Source organism: Hemitrygon akajei, unplaced genomic scaffold (assembly GCF_048418815.1).
Source record: "Hemitrygon akajei unplaced genomic scaffold, sHemAka1.3 Scf000047, whole genome shotgun sequence".
Taxonomy (NCBI): domain Eukaryota; kingdom Metazoa; phylum Chordata; class Chondrichthyes; order Myliobatiformes; family Dasyatidae; genus Hemitrygon; species Hemitrygon akajei.
Window position 1 is genome coordinate 1,279,434 of NW_027331933.1, and position 19,430 is coordinate 1,298,863.

The 19,430-nt window shown below is 45.5% G+C and overlaps 2 protein-coding genes across 5 annotated transcripts in view; one reads left to right on the plus strand and one right to left on the minus strand.

The window, feature by feature from the left end:
- The window catches only part of LOC140720783 (uncharacterized), a 421,256-nt gene that overhangs the window by 270,049 nt on the left and 131,777 nt on the right, over nt 1–19,430 (plus strand). The gene's annotated exons all lie outside the window — the stretch shown is intronic.
- Nucleotides 9,737–19,430, minus strand: part of LOC140720781 (NACHT, LRR and PYD domains-containing protein 3-like) — a 30,383-nt gene continuing 20,689 nt past the window's right edge. For both annotated transcript variants that reach the window (XM_073035624.1, XM_073035623.1), the window contains exons 5-12: nt 18,807–18,978; nt 18,643–18,708; nt 14,340–16,095; nt 12,642–12,728; nt 12,318–12,488; nt 11,992–12,162; nt 11,669–11,836; nt 9,737–11,506 (exon numbers count right to left, since the gene is read on the minus strand). In XM_073035624.1, the coding sequence (XP_072891725.1) occupies nt 11,407–11,506; nt 11,669–11,836; nt 11,992–12,162; nt 12,318–12,488; nt 12,642–12,728; nt 14,340–16,095; nt 18,643–18,708; nt 18,807–18,978 (2,691 nt within the window). In that variant the 3' untranslated portion in view covers nt 9,737–11,406. The remainder of the gene's footprint in view (nt 11,507–11,668; nt 11,837–11,991; nt 12,163–12,317; nt 12,489–12,641; nt 12,729–14,339; nt 16,096–18,642; nt 18,709–18,806; nt 18,979–19,430) is intronic.

The window sequence follows — 19,430 nt, forward strand, 5'->3', positions numbered from 1 at the left end:
CAATAAGATTACGGAATTGTGTAAAATTAATAGGGTTGTTGTCATGATTTCAACTTCCCGAATACAAACTGTGACCTTCTTAGTGCAAGCAGTTCCGATTGGGCAGAACACGCAAGTTGTTTTCTTTGGAGCAGTGGAGTTGGTGGGGTCTACAATATTATGAAAGGCATAGATAGAGTAGACAGAGAGTATCTGTTTCCTCTGGTAGAAATGTCTAATACCAGAGGGGCATGCTTTGACGGTGTGAGGGGTAATTTTTTACACAGAGTGGTTGATGCCTGGAATGTGCTGCCCGGTGTTGTGAAAGAGGCAAATACTTTAGAAGATTTTAAGAGACGTTTAGAAATGCACATGAATGTAAGATAGACGGAGGGAAATGGGGTTTGTGCAGGGTGGAGGGATTAGCTTTTGGGTATTTTTGATTTACTTTAAGCTGATTCTGCACAATATTGTGGGCCTAATGCCCTGTTCCTGTGCTGTACACTTCTATGCCCTAGTGAGATCAAGGTAAAGTAGATCAGCAAAATGTGTTGATGGTATCACGAATGGGGGCATAGTGGGCAGCGAAAAAGGCTATCAATACTTGCAGCAGGATCTGGATGAGCTGGGGAATATGGCAGATGGTATTTAATGCAGAGAAACATGCTTCCACATTGGGAATACAATCTGGGAGTGGAAGAGTAGTACAGAGGAATCTGGGATTACAAATCCATAATTCTTTGAAAGTGGTTTCACAGGTAGATAGATGGATACTTTATTGATTCCAAAGGCAATTATAGTGTCCCAGTAACATTACATGCGCACAGATATATAAATATTAGAAGAGAATTAATAAGGAATTAAAAAAAGAATTGCCTCAAACAATCGAACAGGATGGGGTCATCACTTCCTCGACTTTAAGTTGACTCATTATAAAGTCTAAGGTCTGAGGTTAAGAATGACCTCGTATAGCCACCTTTTATAGCAGCGCTGTTGTCTTAGTATATTACTAAAAGTGTTCCTCTGTTCAGCCAAAGAGAAAAATCGTCCGGAATCACCAGCGTTTTCCGTAGGTCCTTTGTTCTACATAGGCTCTAGCGTGGCCAGTTTGATTCGTATAACAGACCCAGACATTCTAATCAGTTTATTGAGCCTGTTGGCGCCACCCTTGTTGATATCATTACCCCAGCTCAATACCTCAGAAGATTGTATTGGCGACAGCAGACGGGTAAAACGTGAAGGACAGGCCGGAATACTTCAAATTACCCCAGTCTCCTCAGGAAGCAGAGGCGACTCTGGCTCTTCTGGTACACAGCCCTGTGTTGGTGCTCCACTGAAGTCTGACATACAGATGCACCCATAGGTACTTGTACGTCCTCACCATATCCACATGCTCACCATCTCCTTTGTCTTACTGATGCAGAACTGCAGATGATTCAGCTTGCACCATTTGACAAAGTCATCCACTAGCTCCCTGTGTTCATCCTTTTGTCCTCCCTTTATACCTACAAACTACTGCTGGGACATCAGAGAATTTCTGTAGGTGACAGGACTCAGTACTGTAACTAAAGTCCGAGCTACACAGTGTAAACAAGAAGGGAGCCACTACAGTCCCCCTGTGGGGCCCAGTGCTGTTTATAGACAAGCTCTGAAACTGAACAAACTGAGGTCTGCCAGTCAGATAGATGGGGTCATAAAGTGATCTTTTTAACATATTGGCCGTCATAAATCAAAGTATTGATGACAGGTGAGATGCTATGTTGAAGTTGAATAAGATGTTGCGTAAGCCTAAGTTGGAAGATGCAGCTGTAGCCGCCCAGCTGCAGGGGAGATATCAATAAGAATGAAAATGAAGCAAATAGAATTACAAGGATAATGTTGAGACGAGTTAGAAGGAAAGGTTAAATGAGTTAGGAGTTCATTCCTGAGATCGTGGCAGATGGAGGGGGTATTTGATAGAGGTATTCAAGATTAAGTGCGGTTAAGACAGGGTAAATGAAAGCAGGTTTTTTTTTCCCCACTGAGGTTGGGTGAGACTCGAAAGAAACTCATCGGTGCAGGCTGAGAAGTGAAATTTTGAGGGAAACATGACTGGGAAATTCTTCACTCAGAGTAGTGAGAGTGTACAACGAGCTGCCAGCAGAAGTGGTGGATTTGAGTTTGGATTATTAAATGGATAGGAGGGATCTAGAGGGACACATTCCAGTTGGACTGGATAGGCTGAAGGGCCTATTTCTGTACTGTAGTGTACTGTCACCATAACATCTAGATCCTCTCCTGGATGCCGTTACTCTCCTTTTCAAAGCAGAATACCCTTTGATATTCAACTATAGATGAGGACTTGGGAATCAAATTGCTTTTCAATCCACATTCCATTACATCGGTTTACTTCTTCCCTCCTTCAGTTCGATTTTTTCATGAGATGTATTGAAAAACTTATTCTTCGTATTCTTGACAGTGCTGATCTTTACCGGCTCCAGTTAAATTACACACTTCCCTTTTCGTTGAAATAAAAATAAACTTGCCACAGGAATCAAAATGAATTTACTTGTTGAAAAGAGAGGCTTCTGGTGGGTGGAGGAAAGGGACCAGTTACAGAAACGAAGGACAGTAGCAGTTCCTCAGGGTCATCCTGGGTCGTCGCACTTACTGTCACCAACACTTCACCCCAATACCTATCACACCCTGCGAGTTTGCTGCCTCTGGGTCTGCTCTGACTGAAGACTTTCTCAAACTTCCAGTAAAGGGGCTCCTGTCAAATGAAGAATGTGAGAAGTTGATCCGTAGGGTCCAAGTGTTGTTCCTTGGGCAGAAATAAGCCCTGGATGCTTACCTTCGTCAGGTGGGAGAATGCAGCCCACTTTATCTTCCACAGATGGAGATTACGGTTCTTATGGCTTTGGCAATTCCCGACCAATAGGCAGTGACTATCCCTTCCCAATGAACGTTAAACCACCGAACCCAAAAACAGTAACATCAAAGTCACCAGTGACTCCCCGTCCACAGTCACCACCCAATGCACAATAAATGAACAGAATTACGCCATTGGGAGCTTCAAGTCTACTCCACTAATATTTTTCTACCATCATACTTTCTCCTTGTAACCCAAACTATCTTACTGATCAAGAACCTATCAATCTCTGCCCTAAACTGCACCTAATGAGATCCTGGTGAATGGGGACTGCCCCACCATCTGACAAACACCATCACCCCCCACCTTGCTCGCGCCGTCAGTTAGTCTCCCCATTTACAGTTTCCTCCCCCGGAACCCTGGCCCCCTTCGAAATTGCGGTGTTAAATCCACATTGCGGTGAATGAACTATCCCAGTATGCAACATCGTTCAACACCCCCCCCCCCACCCCGTCACGGCACGCCCTTCCCACCAGTGACCCCCTTATCATTGACCAACACCGCGTCTCTGACAGCCACACTGACAGCCGCATCACGGACACCCCTCCCGGCTTATCTGACTCCCTCGTCACTGACTCCTTCCCTCCATCCTACAGCGACGATCCTCGTTCGTACCGTTTGCCCTTTTTTCTCCACTTAAGATAGAAATATTCTTCGTTGCTGTTTCCATAAGAATTGATTCTGACCAGTCAGCTCTAAGCCCAACCCTTGAATCCAGAGGACCGGTGGACCACTCTTAGACTGGTCTCTACTGTTTGACCTCATTAGTGTGTGTGACCCTACCTAGAGCCAGAGCACAAGGCCCTGACACCAGTCAACATATTTATTTGGGTCGTTGAGGCATGCAAGCCTCCAAACCATGACAAGACTGAGGATTTTTTAAATAGACATATGATAATTCAATTGATTACAAAAATTACAGCAATACACATTTATAAAATTATAATTTTATTACTGTACACCGTTAAACATAACTTCCCAAGACAAACCACTTACGTTATCATTGTCCCCTTGTGGTCTCTCCGTTCCACTAAACCTTGTATTGTTCCTGGGTATATTGCATGATCCTTCTCCTGGGACAGCTGGAATGGTTGTGACTCTGGGCGTTCCATTCCCAGCTTGCCTTCCTCCTCCATTGGTAACGATTCCCCACCGACCCATCAGCTCTATTCATTGCTTCAGCTTTGCATTTCCTCCATTGTCTCATCAACTATTCTGGGGTGACGATCGCGTTATGATTTTCCCGCAGGGTTTTACCCGTCATTTTACATTGTAGATAATTCCCTGATTTGGGGAATGTTTTGCACTCCTGCCCGTTTTCTAGGAGTGCTTATTTTCCCCTTCTGTGGTCCATGGGTTATGAGGGTTTACAGTTTTAAGGGTTGTGATTCCATTAGTTCGAGAGCGAATGTTTTAGCTCAGCGACCCTTTGTCACTATTGGCAGAGAAAGGAGGATATGCACGTGCTCTCAGTTTGGGAGACAGGAATAAGCAGCACCAGGGAAGCAGTTTCGCAGGTTCTTGAGGAGGTGGGTTTCCGTGTTGAAGGGACAGGCTTTGAGAGATGGTGAGAGTAAATTACGGTCTGAGGGGTCGAGGGATGAATCCTGGTCTGCAGACTGGAAATCTCTTAATTGGAAAGGGGGAAGTGGGATATGCCTTGATCCCTTGGACCGAGGGAGGGAGAATCACCTTGTCTGAGTGGTGAGGAAAATATCCTGGTCTTAGTAAGTGACAGAATCTCTTGGTCCAAGAGGGTTCGATTCCTCTGGTTCAAGGGGTGGGGTGGTGGTGAGAGGCATTCTCTAGTTTCAGCCGTGTGGAAAATCTCCTCGTCGGGGAGGTTGAAAATCTGCTCGACAGGGTGGGGGGGGGGTGAGATGGAAATCCCCTGGCGTCCGAGGGTACTGAGAGGCATTTTTCTGGTCTCAGGGTGGGGATAATACCCTGATCCAAGGGAGTGAGACGTATGCTTCTGGACTCGGTGGGGAGAATCCCCTGTTCCAAGGGGACGAGAAGCATTTTTCTGGTCTTAGGGGGAGGAAAATCTCCTGTTCCAGGTATTACAACTGCGGGGCAAGGGTGGAACCAAATGCAGAAAACAAACACGCCTTGAAGCATAGACGCTTATAAATAGTTACTAGGAATATCGGGAAGCAAGGATTGATCAGAGAGAAATCCAGGAGAAAGCATAGCAGAAGCGTAGCTAGACACGGACTCAGGCCCTGGACTATACTGGGACTCGGATTCCAGACGTGGAACTCGACAGGCTCCTGGACTGGACTCAGAAAATGGAAAACTGAGCCGGGGCTCCTCCTTGGACACGGGATATAGAGCCGCGACTCTTCTTGAACGCAGGACACAGAGCACAGAACACAAAATGACAGGTCCCCACTCAAGGCTGCGGAAATTGGCCGAACCTACCCAGCAGAGGCGAGGACACAAAGATAGAAACACACACGATAGACAGTTCTTTATCTTGGTACAGAGCGTCTCCAATTAGCGGCAAGCTCCAGACGCAGCCCAGAAACTACATACAGTGGCTCTTTTCTAACTCCGGAGTGTTAACTTGACGGACCCGCACCAGCGAGGCAGTTTAGCAGCCTTGCTCAGGCACGGTAACTTGAAGGGTTCGCTCCGGCAAGGAGAGTCGACTTACTGGCACCCGCTTTGAAGAGGAGACAAGACTTACTCCGGCAGTGTGACTTGCTTCAGTGATGATCTCGTCCCAAGTAGCTAGGAGCCGGAAACTAAATACCGTCGGTGCAACCGAGAATCAAGTGCCCTCAATTAAAGACCACGAGAAACAAATGGAAACAAGGAATAACCGAAAACGAGGAGTCTACTGTCCCGATCGTGACACAAAGGAAATTTAAAGGGACCATGGAATCACCGATCGGGAACGTAACTCCAAGTGGGTAAGTGGCATTTTTCTGGCCTCAAGGTGAGGAAAATACCCTGGTCCAGGGGTTGAAAGGCACTCTGTGGTCTCAGTGGGTGAGGCGAGGGATGTTTTTCTCAAGTATGAAAGAAAAGCTCATTTCGTTTCCCAGTTTGGTGTGTGAGCATTTCTCTGATCTCAAATAAGGTGTGCCCTTGGTGTGGGAGATTTGGAAGAGCAGATTTTTCCTGGTGAGGGATGGGGATGGTGAAGGGGTTGGCGGTGATTTCCGAGCAATCATATTTGGAATGAATTAAATTTACCTGCTGATAGGGAATGTAGTTCTTGGTGTGAAGGGGAAGATAATCTCTTGCCGGTACGAGTTGCATTAATAAGCGAAGGCTCTCTCTGCTGCCCCTGTTGCCCCGCACAGTGTGGTCTGACCGTGTTTCTTCACCTGTCCCTCACCATGGACATCGTCAGTCCACAGGTGCATGAGATACTGATCCAACAGCTCCCCTGCAAGTATCTCCTGCCCGAGAGCAAACGCGACAAGAAGGGAAGGAATTGAGAAGGAAGATCTCAGATTGAGGTCTTCCAATTTATCATTGGATGACGGACTAGTGAGGTTAATGAGATTTTCATGGGTTATGATGGAGATTGTGAGATTTCAGTGGGTTGTGGGATGGTGATGGGTAATCCGAGATAAAAATATCAAAAAATGTTAGTTGCATCAATCAGACTTTGTATCTGTCATTGCAAGTCAGGTTTATTACCTCGAACATATTATTCTTTCATTCTTTTATTATTTCTCAGTGAGTGAATGTAATAATGCGTTTAATCCTAGCAATGAAAGACACATTAACATTCCTGAGATGTGACTCGGTTATTCTTTTTGTACTTCTGATAGTCCACGGTTACTTTAATTATTATTTCTCTCTTTTACTTCAGTTGTGATGTCACATTCATTAATCGCTGTTATGAAAAGTAATACAATAAAGAGAAAAATAATTAGGTGTCCTCAAACTTTTTATTGATTGTTTCTCGAAATTGTATCATATTTTACTTTCACGTGAATGTCTGAAAGTCAAAGAATCTCAAGTTGGTATGTGATGACGTACAAGTACTCTGGTTAATAATTTTTTTTTAGCTTTGATTGCAAAGCTGTTCTTTTCAGAATTAGAATCAGCTTCAATAACACTGACACGACATGAAATTTGTTGTTTTGTGTCAGCAGTACACTGTGATATATAAAATACCATATATTAGTAAAACATATTCAGTCCATAAAAAACGAAATATCGTGAAAAAGAGGAAAAACATCATCAAGCTGAATATTTTGCCTGCAATTTACATTAATCTCTGAAGACCGGTTTCTTGTTTGAAATATTAGTTGCTGCACTCACTTCAATCCTCAACTTCTGTATAATTCCGAATAGAACCTATCAATGTCATGGTCCGGTCCGTGAAGTCAGCATTCCGGTTCACGGTCCGGTCCATGACCCTTATTCCAGGTTTTCCTGTTCTCCCCGTTTCTGTTGGGTGCCTTAATTTGAGGCACATGATCATCATCTTGGGCTGACTACATAAAGAGCTCCTGTGTTCAGCTTCGTTTGCTGGACTGTTCCCGTCCCTTTCCTTCTGAAGGATCGTCTGCAACACTCGCTTGTATCGCCGGCAAGTTCAACTGCCGGAGCGAGACCGGAGCCTTGCCATGGCAAGATAAGATACTATCTGTTGTTAAGTTTGGAACTGTCTCTATGTGTCCCCGTGTTTTGCGTCCGCGTCTAAGACGAGTCCCGGCCCTTCGTCCCGCTCCTAATGAGGGGTCCTGGCACTGTGTTCTGTGTATGAGTTCCGGCCCTATGAACTGCTCCCAAGAAGGGGCCACTCTGTGTTCTGTGTTTCTGTGACGGAGGTCCAGGCCCGAGCGTCCTGTCCTGCCAAGACCAAGTCAAGGCTTCTGTGTTCTCGTCATGTACATGTACCTCGCCCAGCCCGGTGCTGGAGTTCCCTCGTCCTGTCCAGGAGTCTCACATCCAGTCCTATAGCCACGCCACGTCCTGTAACCACCTCATGTCCTCGCCTAGATCCGGAGTCCGAGCCCGAGTCAAGACCCAGGTTCCTCGTCCAGGTCCTGCTTTCCTAGTGTACTCCTAGCCCAGGCCCTGTATCCTGGTCTCGTCCAGGACCTGTGTCTTGTCCAGCGTCCTTTCTTCCCCACTTCCCTTGATTTCTTGCTTTCTTGACACACTTAGTCCTGTTCCTAGTACTTCAGTGTCTGTGTCTTGCATTTGAGTCCATCAGCAACGCCCCCCATATGACAATCAAATATCTAGAATAGATTTGAACTGCTGTAGCACAGAAGGGTACGGTTCAGGAGCTGTTAAAAGGCATGAGTGGGAATGGATCCAGCGCCGGTAAATGCATGATGTTGCAATTGCTAGAAGGAATAAAAGCGCAGAATGGAGAAAATTCATAAAATCAGAGGTGCAAAGTGAATTTGATTCCATAATTGTTAGTTCAGAAATTGTGTCTGTAAGCAGGAAGGAAAATGCAATATTAGCATTCATTTCGGGAGGACAAAAACATAAGCAAAAGATGTCATGTCGAGCCTTTTTAAGACACGTGTGACGTTGGAGACTGTTCACAGGACGTTCACGAAAATGCTTGCGGTATTGGCTTATCGTAGGAGCGTTCCATGGCTCAGAGTCTGTTCAAATCAAAATGAATGATGACATGATTCAAACACATCGTATGTTGAAAGGCCATCATAGTGTGGCAGTTGCGAGGATCATTCCTGTACAGGGACGTACATTTAGAACGGAGGTGAGGAGGAATTTCTTTAACCAGAGTGTGGTGAATTACTGGAGCAGCCTCCATGTGCCGCATGGACTATTTCTGTTCTCATGTCTTCTGCCTTATCTATGAAAGGATATGCTGGTCTTTCAGAGGATTCACAGGAGGTTTCCGAGAATGATCCTGGGAATGAAAGTGTTCATGCATGAAGGGCGTTTGCTTCCTCTACGCCTGTACATGCCATGATGGAGTTTTGAAGAATGAGGGGGTATCTCATTGAACCTATAGAGTATTGAAAGGCTGAAATAGACTGGACATGTGGAGCATAGTTCCTAAAATGAAGCAGTTTAGGACCAGACAGCACATTTGGAATAGAGGGAGTCACTTTTAACAAGTATGAGGAGCAATTTCCTTATCCCGAGGGTAATGAGTCTGTGTAATTATTTGTCGCACACACGGCTATGAGGGTCTGTCCGACATTCAATACGATCAAGTCTGCTCTGCTTAGGACTGCTATTTCTGCAGGATGTATCTTTTTTTTATATGTCAATTACTTCAATTCTCTGTGTTTTATATAATTTAAATATAGACAAAGCGCATCACTCTCTTGGAATTACAAAAAGTAGAGGAATTAATCTCTTCTGAATTGATTACAATGTCAATACTGTCAGTTTCGAAAAGATGGACCAGAACAGTGTTCAGTGCTCTAGGCGTGGCCTCACCAGTATTCCATGTAAGGGTCTGTTTCTAATCTACAACTCCCTAGCATTGAAGACCAATATGCTAATTGCTCTCAAGCTAGTGGCTAGTCAAACAGTGAAGGGTGCTCAGGGTTTCAATTGCAGTGTATTGACTCTTGCCTGCCACTGAGCGGCGCTCTGTTCCTTTGTGCTTGCAGTGCGTGGATAACTCACACGGTGAAGCATTAGACACCCGACCTGAGTGTCCAAGGTATCTTTATGGCAGGGTTGAAGTGTCAAATAACAAAAGGTATATATTTTAGGAGAGATGGGTGTAACTGCAAATAAGAAGTCGGGCATTTCTTTTCTTACATAGGCTTCAATAGGTATATTTAATGTCAGAGAAATGTACATGTGGAAGTAGAATCTGGATAAAGTCACTCAGACCGTTTAAGTACAAACTCTTTATTCAAAGCACATGGGACGTACTCACTTAGTACTCAAATAGCATCTGTCTGTCTGGGACTGTTCCTGTCTGATTCACCAACTGACTCTCAATTCCCTTACAGTGCTCAGATAGCCCCAACATACCAAGCTGGTGTCAGACTTATCTATTGCTTGACAATACCGAGAGACAAATTCCAGAATAGGCATAATGGTCTAATACACAAAACAGATCTGTCCTATCTCTACACATGACTGTTCAAGGGAAATGAGCATCCTGAAACCCTAGCTAGCTACCTTTAAAAAGAAATATTGCTCAGCATTGAATAACAAAATTTGCACAGCTGTTGATTAGCAGCGGTTTCTTTCAGAGAAAAAAAAAACAGGTTGCTGCCGTTTAACGAAGTTTAACCCTTTTACATGCTTTACCATATACAATACAAAACATGAAAATATTTTTCTTCGCAAACATCAAAGAAAACAGAGGAGTGCCCAAAAGAATGAATGATAGTGAAATTTTAGACACAAAGACCCCCCCCCCCATACGCATAAACAGCAGCAAAGCAACAATTCCCCTTCGCCACCAGCAAAGAAGCAATGACATTTGCGATCGAGTCCCCAAGCCTACAGGACATCAATAAAGACACTGACTTGCATTACACCAAAGACTACTCATTCATCCGGTATTTGACACACCAAAGGCTCTCCCTCCTTAGTAAAGGGGAAAAAAAAGAGGTGTCCCCGTTTCACAGCGCGAGGGGAGACATAGCCAAACAACTCTCTAATTTATGAGTGTCGTTGGTGCCAGGAATGCGCTGCCGAAGGTGGCCAATGAGGCATTAGTCACATTTAAGAAACTTTTAAATAGACACGGAAATGATAGAAAATTAGAGAGTTATGTTCCATGTAGTGGGAGGGTTTGTATAGAGTGCTTGGGCAGAGGAGAGGGGAAGTACGGGAGCAAGGAGAGATCGCTTCTGGGATCAAAGAGAGAGCCCAGGTGGAGTGTTGGAAAAGGAGCAAAGGCGGGTGGTTCTGTGACGAGAAAGATGAGGATGCGGTTTTAGCCGTTCGAGTGAGTAAAGAGCGGTTTGTGTGGGCAAGGAAATTGCTGGGTCGATTTAATCATAGTGATTTAATCATACCAAATAAAAACTAAACAATATGTGACTTATCAACGCGTGGGAATAAATGAGATGCTACATAATCACTCGCAGTCACACTCAATCTGCTGACTGCTAATCAGTCCCGTTTCTCACCGGCACTCTGCATCAGGGAACGATTATTATAAAATCACTCTTCACAGCAGTGTCTGAGATGACTGCAGATGCAGGGTCACTACCATCATTGCCATGAAATTACATCATTATATCCGCCAGACTATGGAAAGTACCGTCCTCAGCAAAGTGAGCAATAATTACTCTCTCCCCGGATAATCCCAGCCCGAAATCCTGATGACCCCACCCCGCACACTGAGCAACGCCCCCGGCTCTTCCTGTCTGTGTAATCTCCCAGGAACCATTGGAGAAACCTGGACTCAGACATCCGGCAGAAGCAGAGTCGCTGGAGAGGAGGCGGAATTACATGAGTGTGGATAGCCTCTAACCTCACTAAGCGCTCGGCTGGAGAATGGGTCATTGAGAATTAAACCTGGATGGCCGTAAAAGTGGTGGTCAGGAAATCGTCCAGAAGCTCCACATCCTGGGGGCGGGTCAATCAAATTTTGTCAAGGTCACTCTCAGTCCGAATCTGCGTTTCTGCAGTGAGCTCAGTTCCTCCTCCCCGGTGCAACTGAACTGATTGTTACCCAGACTGAAGGAGATGGAAGAATAAAGCAGAGATAAACAGATTAAACAATAGTGATATTAACAAGGGGCTGAGATTAATATCTCTATGGCATTCACAGACAAATATCACCAGAAACCCGGCGGATCCGCTAATATTTTATCACTGAACATTAACAAAAATACTCACTCGATCCTCTCCAGATTCGGGAGGGTCAGTATGAGATGGCAGAGAGCGGGGACAGATCTGTCTGTGAGAGAGTTTGATCCCATGTTCAGTCCCGTCAGTGATCGGATTGTAATAAGAACAGAGACGAGATCGTCGACAACAGAATCGGTAAGACTGACACTCCCCAGCCTGGAGATGAGAGAGAGCGAGGGTGAAGGACACAGCGAGACAGGAGACGGTACAAATCCCCAGTGTTTATCAGTAACGCAATTACTGATCTCATTAATGTTCAATATCTAACAACCAGTGACGGTAAACGTAATCACCCACTGGCTGGTACTTACAACAGCTTTTGGATTTTACACACTGAATTCTTCAGAGCCGCAGACACCAGTTTCACTCCTGAATCTCCCAGCTTATTATCACTCAGGTCCAGCTCCGTCAGTGATGGGTTTGTACTGAGAGCGGAGACAACATCCTCGACACCAGAATGTGTGAGACCGACACCCCACAGCCTGCCGATGAAAGAGAGTGAGGGTGAGGGACACACAGAGACGGCAATCGTTACAAATCCCCGGTGCTAATCAGCAATAGAATTACTGATCCCACTAATGCTGAGTGTCAGACACCTAGGGTCTATAAATACAATGTCTCACAGTCTGGAACTTACCATAGTTTCTGTATTTTACACTCGGAGTTCCTCAAAGCCGCAGACACCAGTTTCATTCCTGAATCTCCCAGTTCGTTGTCACTCAGGTCCAGCTCCGTCAGTGATCGATTTGTTCGGAGAGCGAAGGAGAGATCCTTGGCACCAGAATCTGTGAGGCCTACATACCCCAGCCTGGATATTAGAGTGTGAGGGAGAAGGATGTTGACATACAGTAGACGGTACAAGTCTCCTGTGTTTATCAGTATCACAATTATTGATGATATTAATGTTCAGTGTCGGACACCCAGTGACCGTAAACACAATCTTCCACAGTCTGGTACTTACCACAGTTTCTGTATTTTACACTCCGGGTTCCTCAAAGCCGCAGACACCATTTTCACTCCAGAATCACCCAGGTTATTCCCACCAAGTCTAAACACAAAGGAACAAATTGATGAACAAAGTGATTCAAAACCGTTGGTCTGAGGGAATTTCTCTCACTCGGATATTTCAGGAAGCTTTAAACTCGTCAGTAAATCACTGACCGGAGTTCCCATCACTGTCATTGTCCATCACTGTCCGGCTCTCGGATAGTCACCGAATGTCCGAATTACGTCTGTCGGTGTGACCCTGTAAACTACACATATTCTCTCTCATTCCCCTGACAGTCAGAAACACGTTCCTGAGTTCAGAAGTTCAGAAGGAGCGAGGTTGAAGGACGACAGAAAATCCCAGAGTGAGGAGGATTTCTGGATTTGTGGATAGTAAAATGTCCATGAGCGAGGGTAAATATTTCCCCACTGGAGATAAAGTGATGGGAAGAGAGAAACCTCCAGGAAGAAGAGGGATGGGGTAGAGAGATCCGCCAGGATGAAAGAGGATGGAAAATACCGCTCCTACAGAACGAAGGGGAAAATGTGGAAGAGGGATGTAATGTGAGGGGGGTATGGGTAGGATTGGTCCCACGGAGAAAGAGCAATGAGGGAAGAGAGATCCCAGAGGAGGAAGGGTGCTGGGGTATAAAAATCCAGTGAAGGAAGAGGGTTAGGGAACAAGGATCCCAGCAGGTGGAAGATGGATCGGGGTGAGAGATCCGTCAAGGTGAAGGGGGATGGGAAGGGAAACTTATACGGGACGAAGGGGAAATGGGAAAGACAGATCCGATGTGTGGAAGTGGATGGGTAAGACTGATTCCACAGAGAAAAGTGGATGGAGAAAGAAAGATTCCACAGTAGGAAGAGTGATGGGGTAGACAGATCTACTCGAAGAAGGCGGATGTGGAAGAGAGATCCCAAATGAGGAAGGGGAATGGGGAAGGGAGATCCCACATGAGGAAGGGGGATGGAGAAGAGAGATCCCTCAGGAGGAAGGGTGATGGGGAAGAACGATCCCACAGGAGGAAGGGGGACGGGAAGAGAGATCCCACATGAGGAAGGGTAATGGGGTAGACAGATCCATGGAGGAAGAGCAATGGGTAAGAGCGATCCCACAGGAGGAAGGGCGACAGGGGCTGAAAGAATCCACAGGAGGATAGCAATGAGAGAAGTTTATCCTGTAAGATCACCGGAAGTAGATCGCACGGGAGGGGTTGGTCTGGTCTGTGGCCCACATTTGGTAGAAGAGATGTCCATATGAGGAGTAGACATCGGGTAGTGAACAAAGTCGCATAAATGGAGTGGTGTAGATAGTCCAACACAGGAAAGGGAAAGGACAATCTGACAGAGATATTTCGCTCCCTCTTACTGTGAAGTTCCAATCATCCGCTGCGTGTCGGTAACAATCAGAAGGAACATTGTCCATGTCCATCAGAGGAAAACACGCTTATTCCTATGATTAGTAAACAAAGGCCACTGTTCACTAATCTGATCACTTCACAGGGAACCTCAGAATTCTCCAGTCCTTGGGGAAGACCTGACCGATCCCCTTGTCATTTGTCACAATTCTTCACAATCTGTTTTACTACAGTTTAACCTAAATCCCTTAACACTGAGACAACAAAATGGAAGAGGTTCACAGGGCAGAGTGAGAGTTCAATGAAGTTACCCCAATTCCTGGCACTTGTGCAGCACGGGTCCCAGCCGCTGGAGTCCTTCACATGGAATGTGGCAGTCCCACAGTTTGAGGTGTTTTATTGTATCACAGAGTCTGATGGCATGAAACAAGACTGTACAGTCAATCGGGGTCAGTATCATTTTACTGAATGAAAGTGTTTCCACAGATCCCAGTGTGGCCTGAGCCAGTCCACGATTCTGAGACTCAAACAGGTAGTGTAATGTGTTCAGGAGGCTCCTTTTACCTGTTTTACTCCACGTGTTTCCGCTCTGGCGTTTAACCTCCTCCTTCACCCAGTCAATCACCCGGCAGGTTGTTTGATGAGGAAATGGACCCAGAAACTCCTCCAGGCCCCGAGCTGTCATTGGGGAGGAGAGACCAGCAACAAAACGGAGAAATACCTCAAATCGCCCATCGGTCGTGTTGTGTGCTTCAGTGAGGAATTTCCGGATATCCCCGGGATGTGGATTCAGGAATTGTGCGACTGCAGCTACAAATTCTTGGATGGTGAGGTGTGGGAATGTGTACGCCACACACTGGTCAGAATCCTCTCTCTCCAAAAGCTCCATCAGGAACCCGGACAGGAACTGGGAAGGCTGTAGATTGTAGTTGATCAAATCTCCATTTGTAAACACAATCTTCTTCTCGGACACTCCTCTGAAGGCCATCTGACCAACCCTGAGTAACACATCACGGGGGTTCTCAATCTCACGGCCGTGGTTTTTCAGGATGTTGTAAATATAGTAGGAGTACAGTTGAGTGATGGTCTTGGGAACTCGCTGCGGGTCCCTGTCTCTTTGTGTGAAGAAGGGGCCCAGTACCAGAGCGAGGATCCAGCAGTAGGAGGGGTTGTAGCTCATGGTGCACAGGATCTCGTTCTCGTTCACGTGTTTGAAAACAGCTTCCGCCACCATCTGATCTTTAAAATGTCTGATGAAATATTCCTTCCGTTCCTCACCTGAAAATCCCATGATTTCAGCCCAAGTACTGATCTTTGCCTTTTCCAATAAATGTAACGCAGTGGGACGGGTGGTCACCAGCACTGAACACCCTGGGAGCAGCTTGTGCTGGATTAAACTGTACACAATGTCAGACACCTTGCACTTGAATTCAGGATCAGTGCATGTGGACTGAGGTTCTGTGTCTCTCCGACTGTCAGCAAAATCGATTCTGTGCTTGAATTCATCCAAACTATCGAATATAAACAACAACCTCTCTGGGTTCTTCCAGACCTCTCTCAGTATGTTCCCAAGGTAAGGATACTGATTCAGAATCAGGTCCCTCAGGTTTATTCTGCAGTTAATGGAGTTTAAATCCCGGAATTTAAAACTGAAGACAAAATGGAATTCTTGGTACATTTTCCCTGTGGCCCAGTCATAAACAATCTTTTGTACCATTGTTGTTTTCCCGATCCCCGGTACTCCAGCTACTGCAGTCGAGCTCCCATGTTGGTTTCCGTAGAAAGAGCTCTTCATTTTTTGAAAAAAACTCCTCTTGAATAACTGATCCGTCTGTATTTTTTCCAGTTCTCCACTGAGATGTTTCTGCCGCCACTCTTCATGATCCTGACCTCTTGCCATCAGTTCATGTTCCACCAGTCTCCGATCTCGAACAGTAGAAATGACCGTGAGCTCAGCGAATCGTTCAACCAGCTGGAAAACCTTCAACTTCTCCCTCATCAGGATTGTGTTCACTCTCAGTGTTTCGGTTTGTGCCCGCAGAGTCTCCATGTGTTTCTGTTGAACATCTTTGGATGTACAGAAATAGATTGTTAACGCCTGATCTGATCACCATAGATCACTGAACATATTTTATCCTGTAAAAAAAAACTTGTTAACGACATTGTTTGGGTGAAATTGCGAGATCAGAAGTAAACGTGTCTGAAAGTGAATGATAGCCCAGAAATATTTCTGATCTGAGTCATATTCGCCGTTAAAGGCACCACTCTCCTCTCTGTTGGTAGTTTGCAGATGTCCCTGGTGTTCCAGCGAGCACCAAGTGCACACGTGGTTCTGGAGAGGAGAATGTTGGTTTCACTGCTCAGCTTCGGCCGAAATGTGCAACACCACAAAGGGTAGCAGTGGGATGGGGGGGGGGGGGGAAATGGCTAATTTACCTGTTCTACAGACATTTACTTTCCTCACAATGGATTTCATGATCTTGACACTCTTTTAGGTTTAAGCAGTCAGTACTGAGCCGTAGAAAAGGAACACTCTCTCTGTTTCCTACTCCAGGCTCGGACAGTTACAATAAACAAACCCCAAGGATACCTGTGCACTATTATCTACACTGGGGAGCTGGTACATGAATACAGGCAACACAGCCCTAGTGCACCTCTACAGTCACCTCTGTCCTGAAGTGCAGGTACACAACTCAGGCAATATACCTGCAGTACAGCCGTACAGACTCCTCTGCTCTGGGGAGCTGGTACACAAACTGAGGCAGTTTACCTCGATCACGTTTTTAAGGTCTCCTCAGCTCCAGGGAGCTGGTGAATAAACTCCGAGATATGAAACTTCCTGTGTTAGAGTTGAATGATCCAAATAGGACCAGTTGGCTTCAGCTTTGCAAAATACCGGGATTCTCGGCGCTGGGTGATGGGGACCTGAGGGTTTCTAGTAACAGAGAGTTGCATCTGTTTATAAATCTCATAGAGTCTCTGGGTGCACAGGCTGAGACCCGGATGGTGCCGGGCGATGTGATAACTTCCTGTCCTCCAGTCACAACAACAAAAACCCTCCTCCCATATTCTGACAATCTACAAACAGGTGGCAAAAGACAGGTTCAGACTCCCAGAATGAAATAACAAAAAAAAACATGTCTCCCAGACTCTGACAGTCTCTAAACAGGCCTCTAAAGAGACGTATTCAGACTCTCAGAGTGAAATAACAACAAAAGCCTGGCTCCCAGACTCTGACAGTCTCGAAACAGGCCTCTAAAGAGACGTATTCAGAATCTCAGTGTGAAATAACAACAAAAACCTGTCTCCCAGACTCTGACAGTCTCTAAACAGGCCTCTAAAGAGACGTATTCAGACTCTCAGAATCAAATAACAACAAAAAACTGTCTCCCAGACTCTGACAGTCTCTAACCAGGCCTCTAAAGAGACGTATTCAGACTCTCAGAGTGAAATAACAACAAAAGCCTGGCTCCCAGACTCTGACAGTCTCTAAACAGGCCTCTAAAGAGACGTATTCAGACTCTCAGAGTGAAATAACAACAAAAACCTGTCTCCCAGACTCTGACCGTCTCTAAACAGGCCTCTAAAGAGACGTATTCAGACTCTCAGAGTGAAATAACAACAAAAGCCTGTCTCCCAGACTCTGACAGTCTCTACACAGGCCTCCAAAGAGACGTATTCAGACTCTCAGAGTGAAATAACAACAAAAACCTGTCTCCCAGACTCTCACGGTCTCTAAACAGGCCTCTAAAGAAACGTATTCAGAATCTCAGTGTGAAATAACAGCAAAAACCTTTCAAAAAGAAAAACAAGTCCATGAGTATATCTAAGGCTTACGTTCCTGATCGGTCAGGACATCAAAGGATAATGTGAGAAGGAAGGTATATGGAGTTGAGTGGGATCCCAGGACAGCCATGATGGAATGGCCGAGCAGACTGATGGGCTGAATGGCCTAATTCTGCTCCCATGTCTTGTGGTCTGATGGAGGAATAACACCAAATCTTGGCTCCTCTTCGGATCAGAGGTGTGAGATTTCCCTTGCTGAAGTTGGACATTCCAATTGAAATGACTTGGCTTCAATGTTGTCAAATGTCCAGATATTCGGCCCGATGGAAAGGGGAACACCAAGGCTTCCTCTCGGACCGAGGGGAATGTCTGTTTATCAAGCTCAAAGAGGCCTCTGGGTACAGATCACGTGATCCGAAAGGTACTGGGTGTTGTGACAAATGCAAATTGCTTCCTGTCCTATAGCCACAGCATCAAAACCTGTCTCCCAGACTCTGACAGTCTATAAATAGGCCTCTAAAGAGACGTATTCAGACTCTCAGAGTGAAATAACAACAAAAACATGTCTCCCAGACTCTGACAGTCTCTAAACAGGCCTCTAAACACAGGTATTCAGACTCTCAGTGTGAAATAACAACAAAAACTGGTCTCCCAGACTCTGACCGTCTCTAAACAGGCCTCTAAAGACAGGTATTCAGACTCTCAGATTGAAATAACAACAAAAACCTGTCTCCCAGACTCTGACAGTCTCTAAACAGGCCTCTACAGACACGTATTCAGACTCTCAGAGTGAAGTAAAGACTTTGAGCTTTCCAGTCAATCACTTACCTTTCAGATGCGCGGGCACTTCAGATAAACCCCGCTCGGTGTCCAAGTAGGCGAACTGGCCGTCACCTGTTCAAACAGATTAACCTGCATGTAGTCTGCTCTGTGTAATACTGTAAATTCATCAGCATTTACATCCGTAACACACAGTGTATTGTTCAACGTACCACGTTCCCGTATTTCATTCAATATTCTGCTCAGCTTCGGTAAATGGTGATGTAGTTTCACAAAGGATTCCCACATCACCCTCCGGGCCCCGGAGCCCTTCTCCGTCACCAGATCCAGGAGGAGTTTGGAAGCGCCCGCTCGGTTTCCCTTCTCCGCGAGCTCAGTCACGCTCTATAATGAACAATGGGGAACATATGGTTAAGGGAAATGACTGGAGATTCTATTTATGTGAACAAAATTTTTGGATGATGTCTTGACAAGTCAGTGATATCTTGTATCGACTCTGAAACTTTGTTAAGGACAAGATGAGCTGCCAGAGGTCGTGGTCCACGCTGGTACCAAATACAAAAGCAGGAAGTGTGATGAGGTCCTGCAGAGTGATATAGATCCAAAATGTCTTGAAAGTGTTGTCGAAGGTAGATGGCGTTGTAAAGCTTTTCGGACATGGGCCTTCATGAATCAAAATATTGAATACAGAAGTTGGGATTTTATTTCGAAATTGATGTTGCAGAGGCTAACTTGAAGTAAAGTGTGCACCTGGCTCGCGGAAGGATATCAGTAAGATTGATCGAGTGCAGAAAGAAAAAATAGTTGCCAGGACTTGAGGACCTGAGATATAGGGA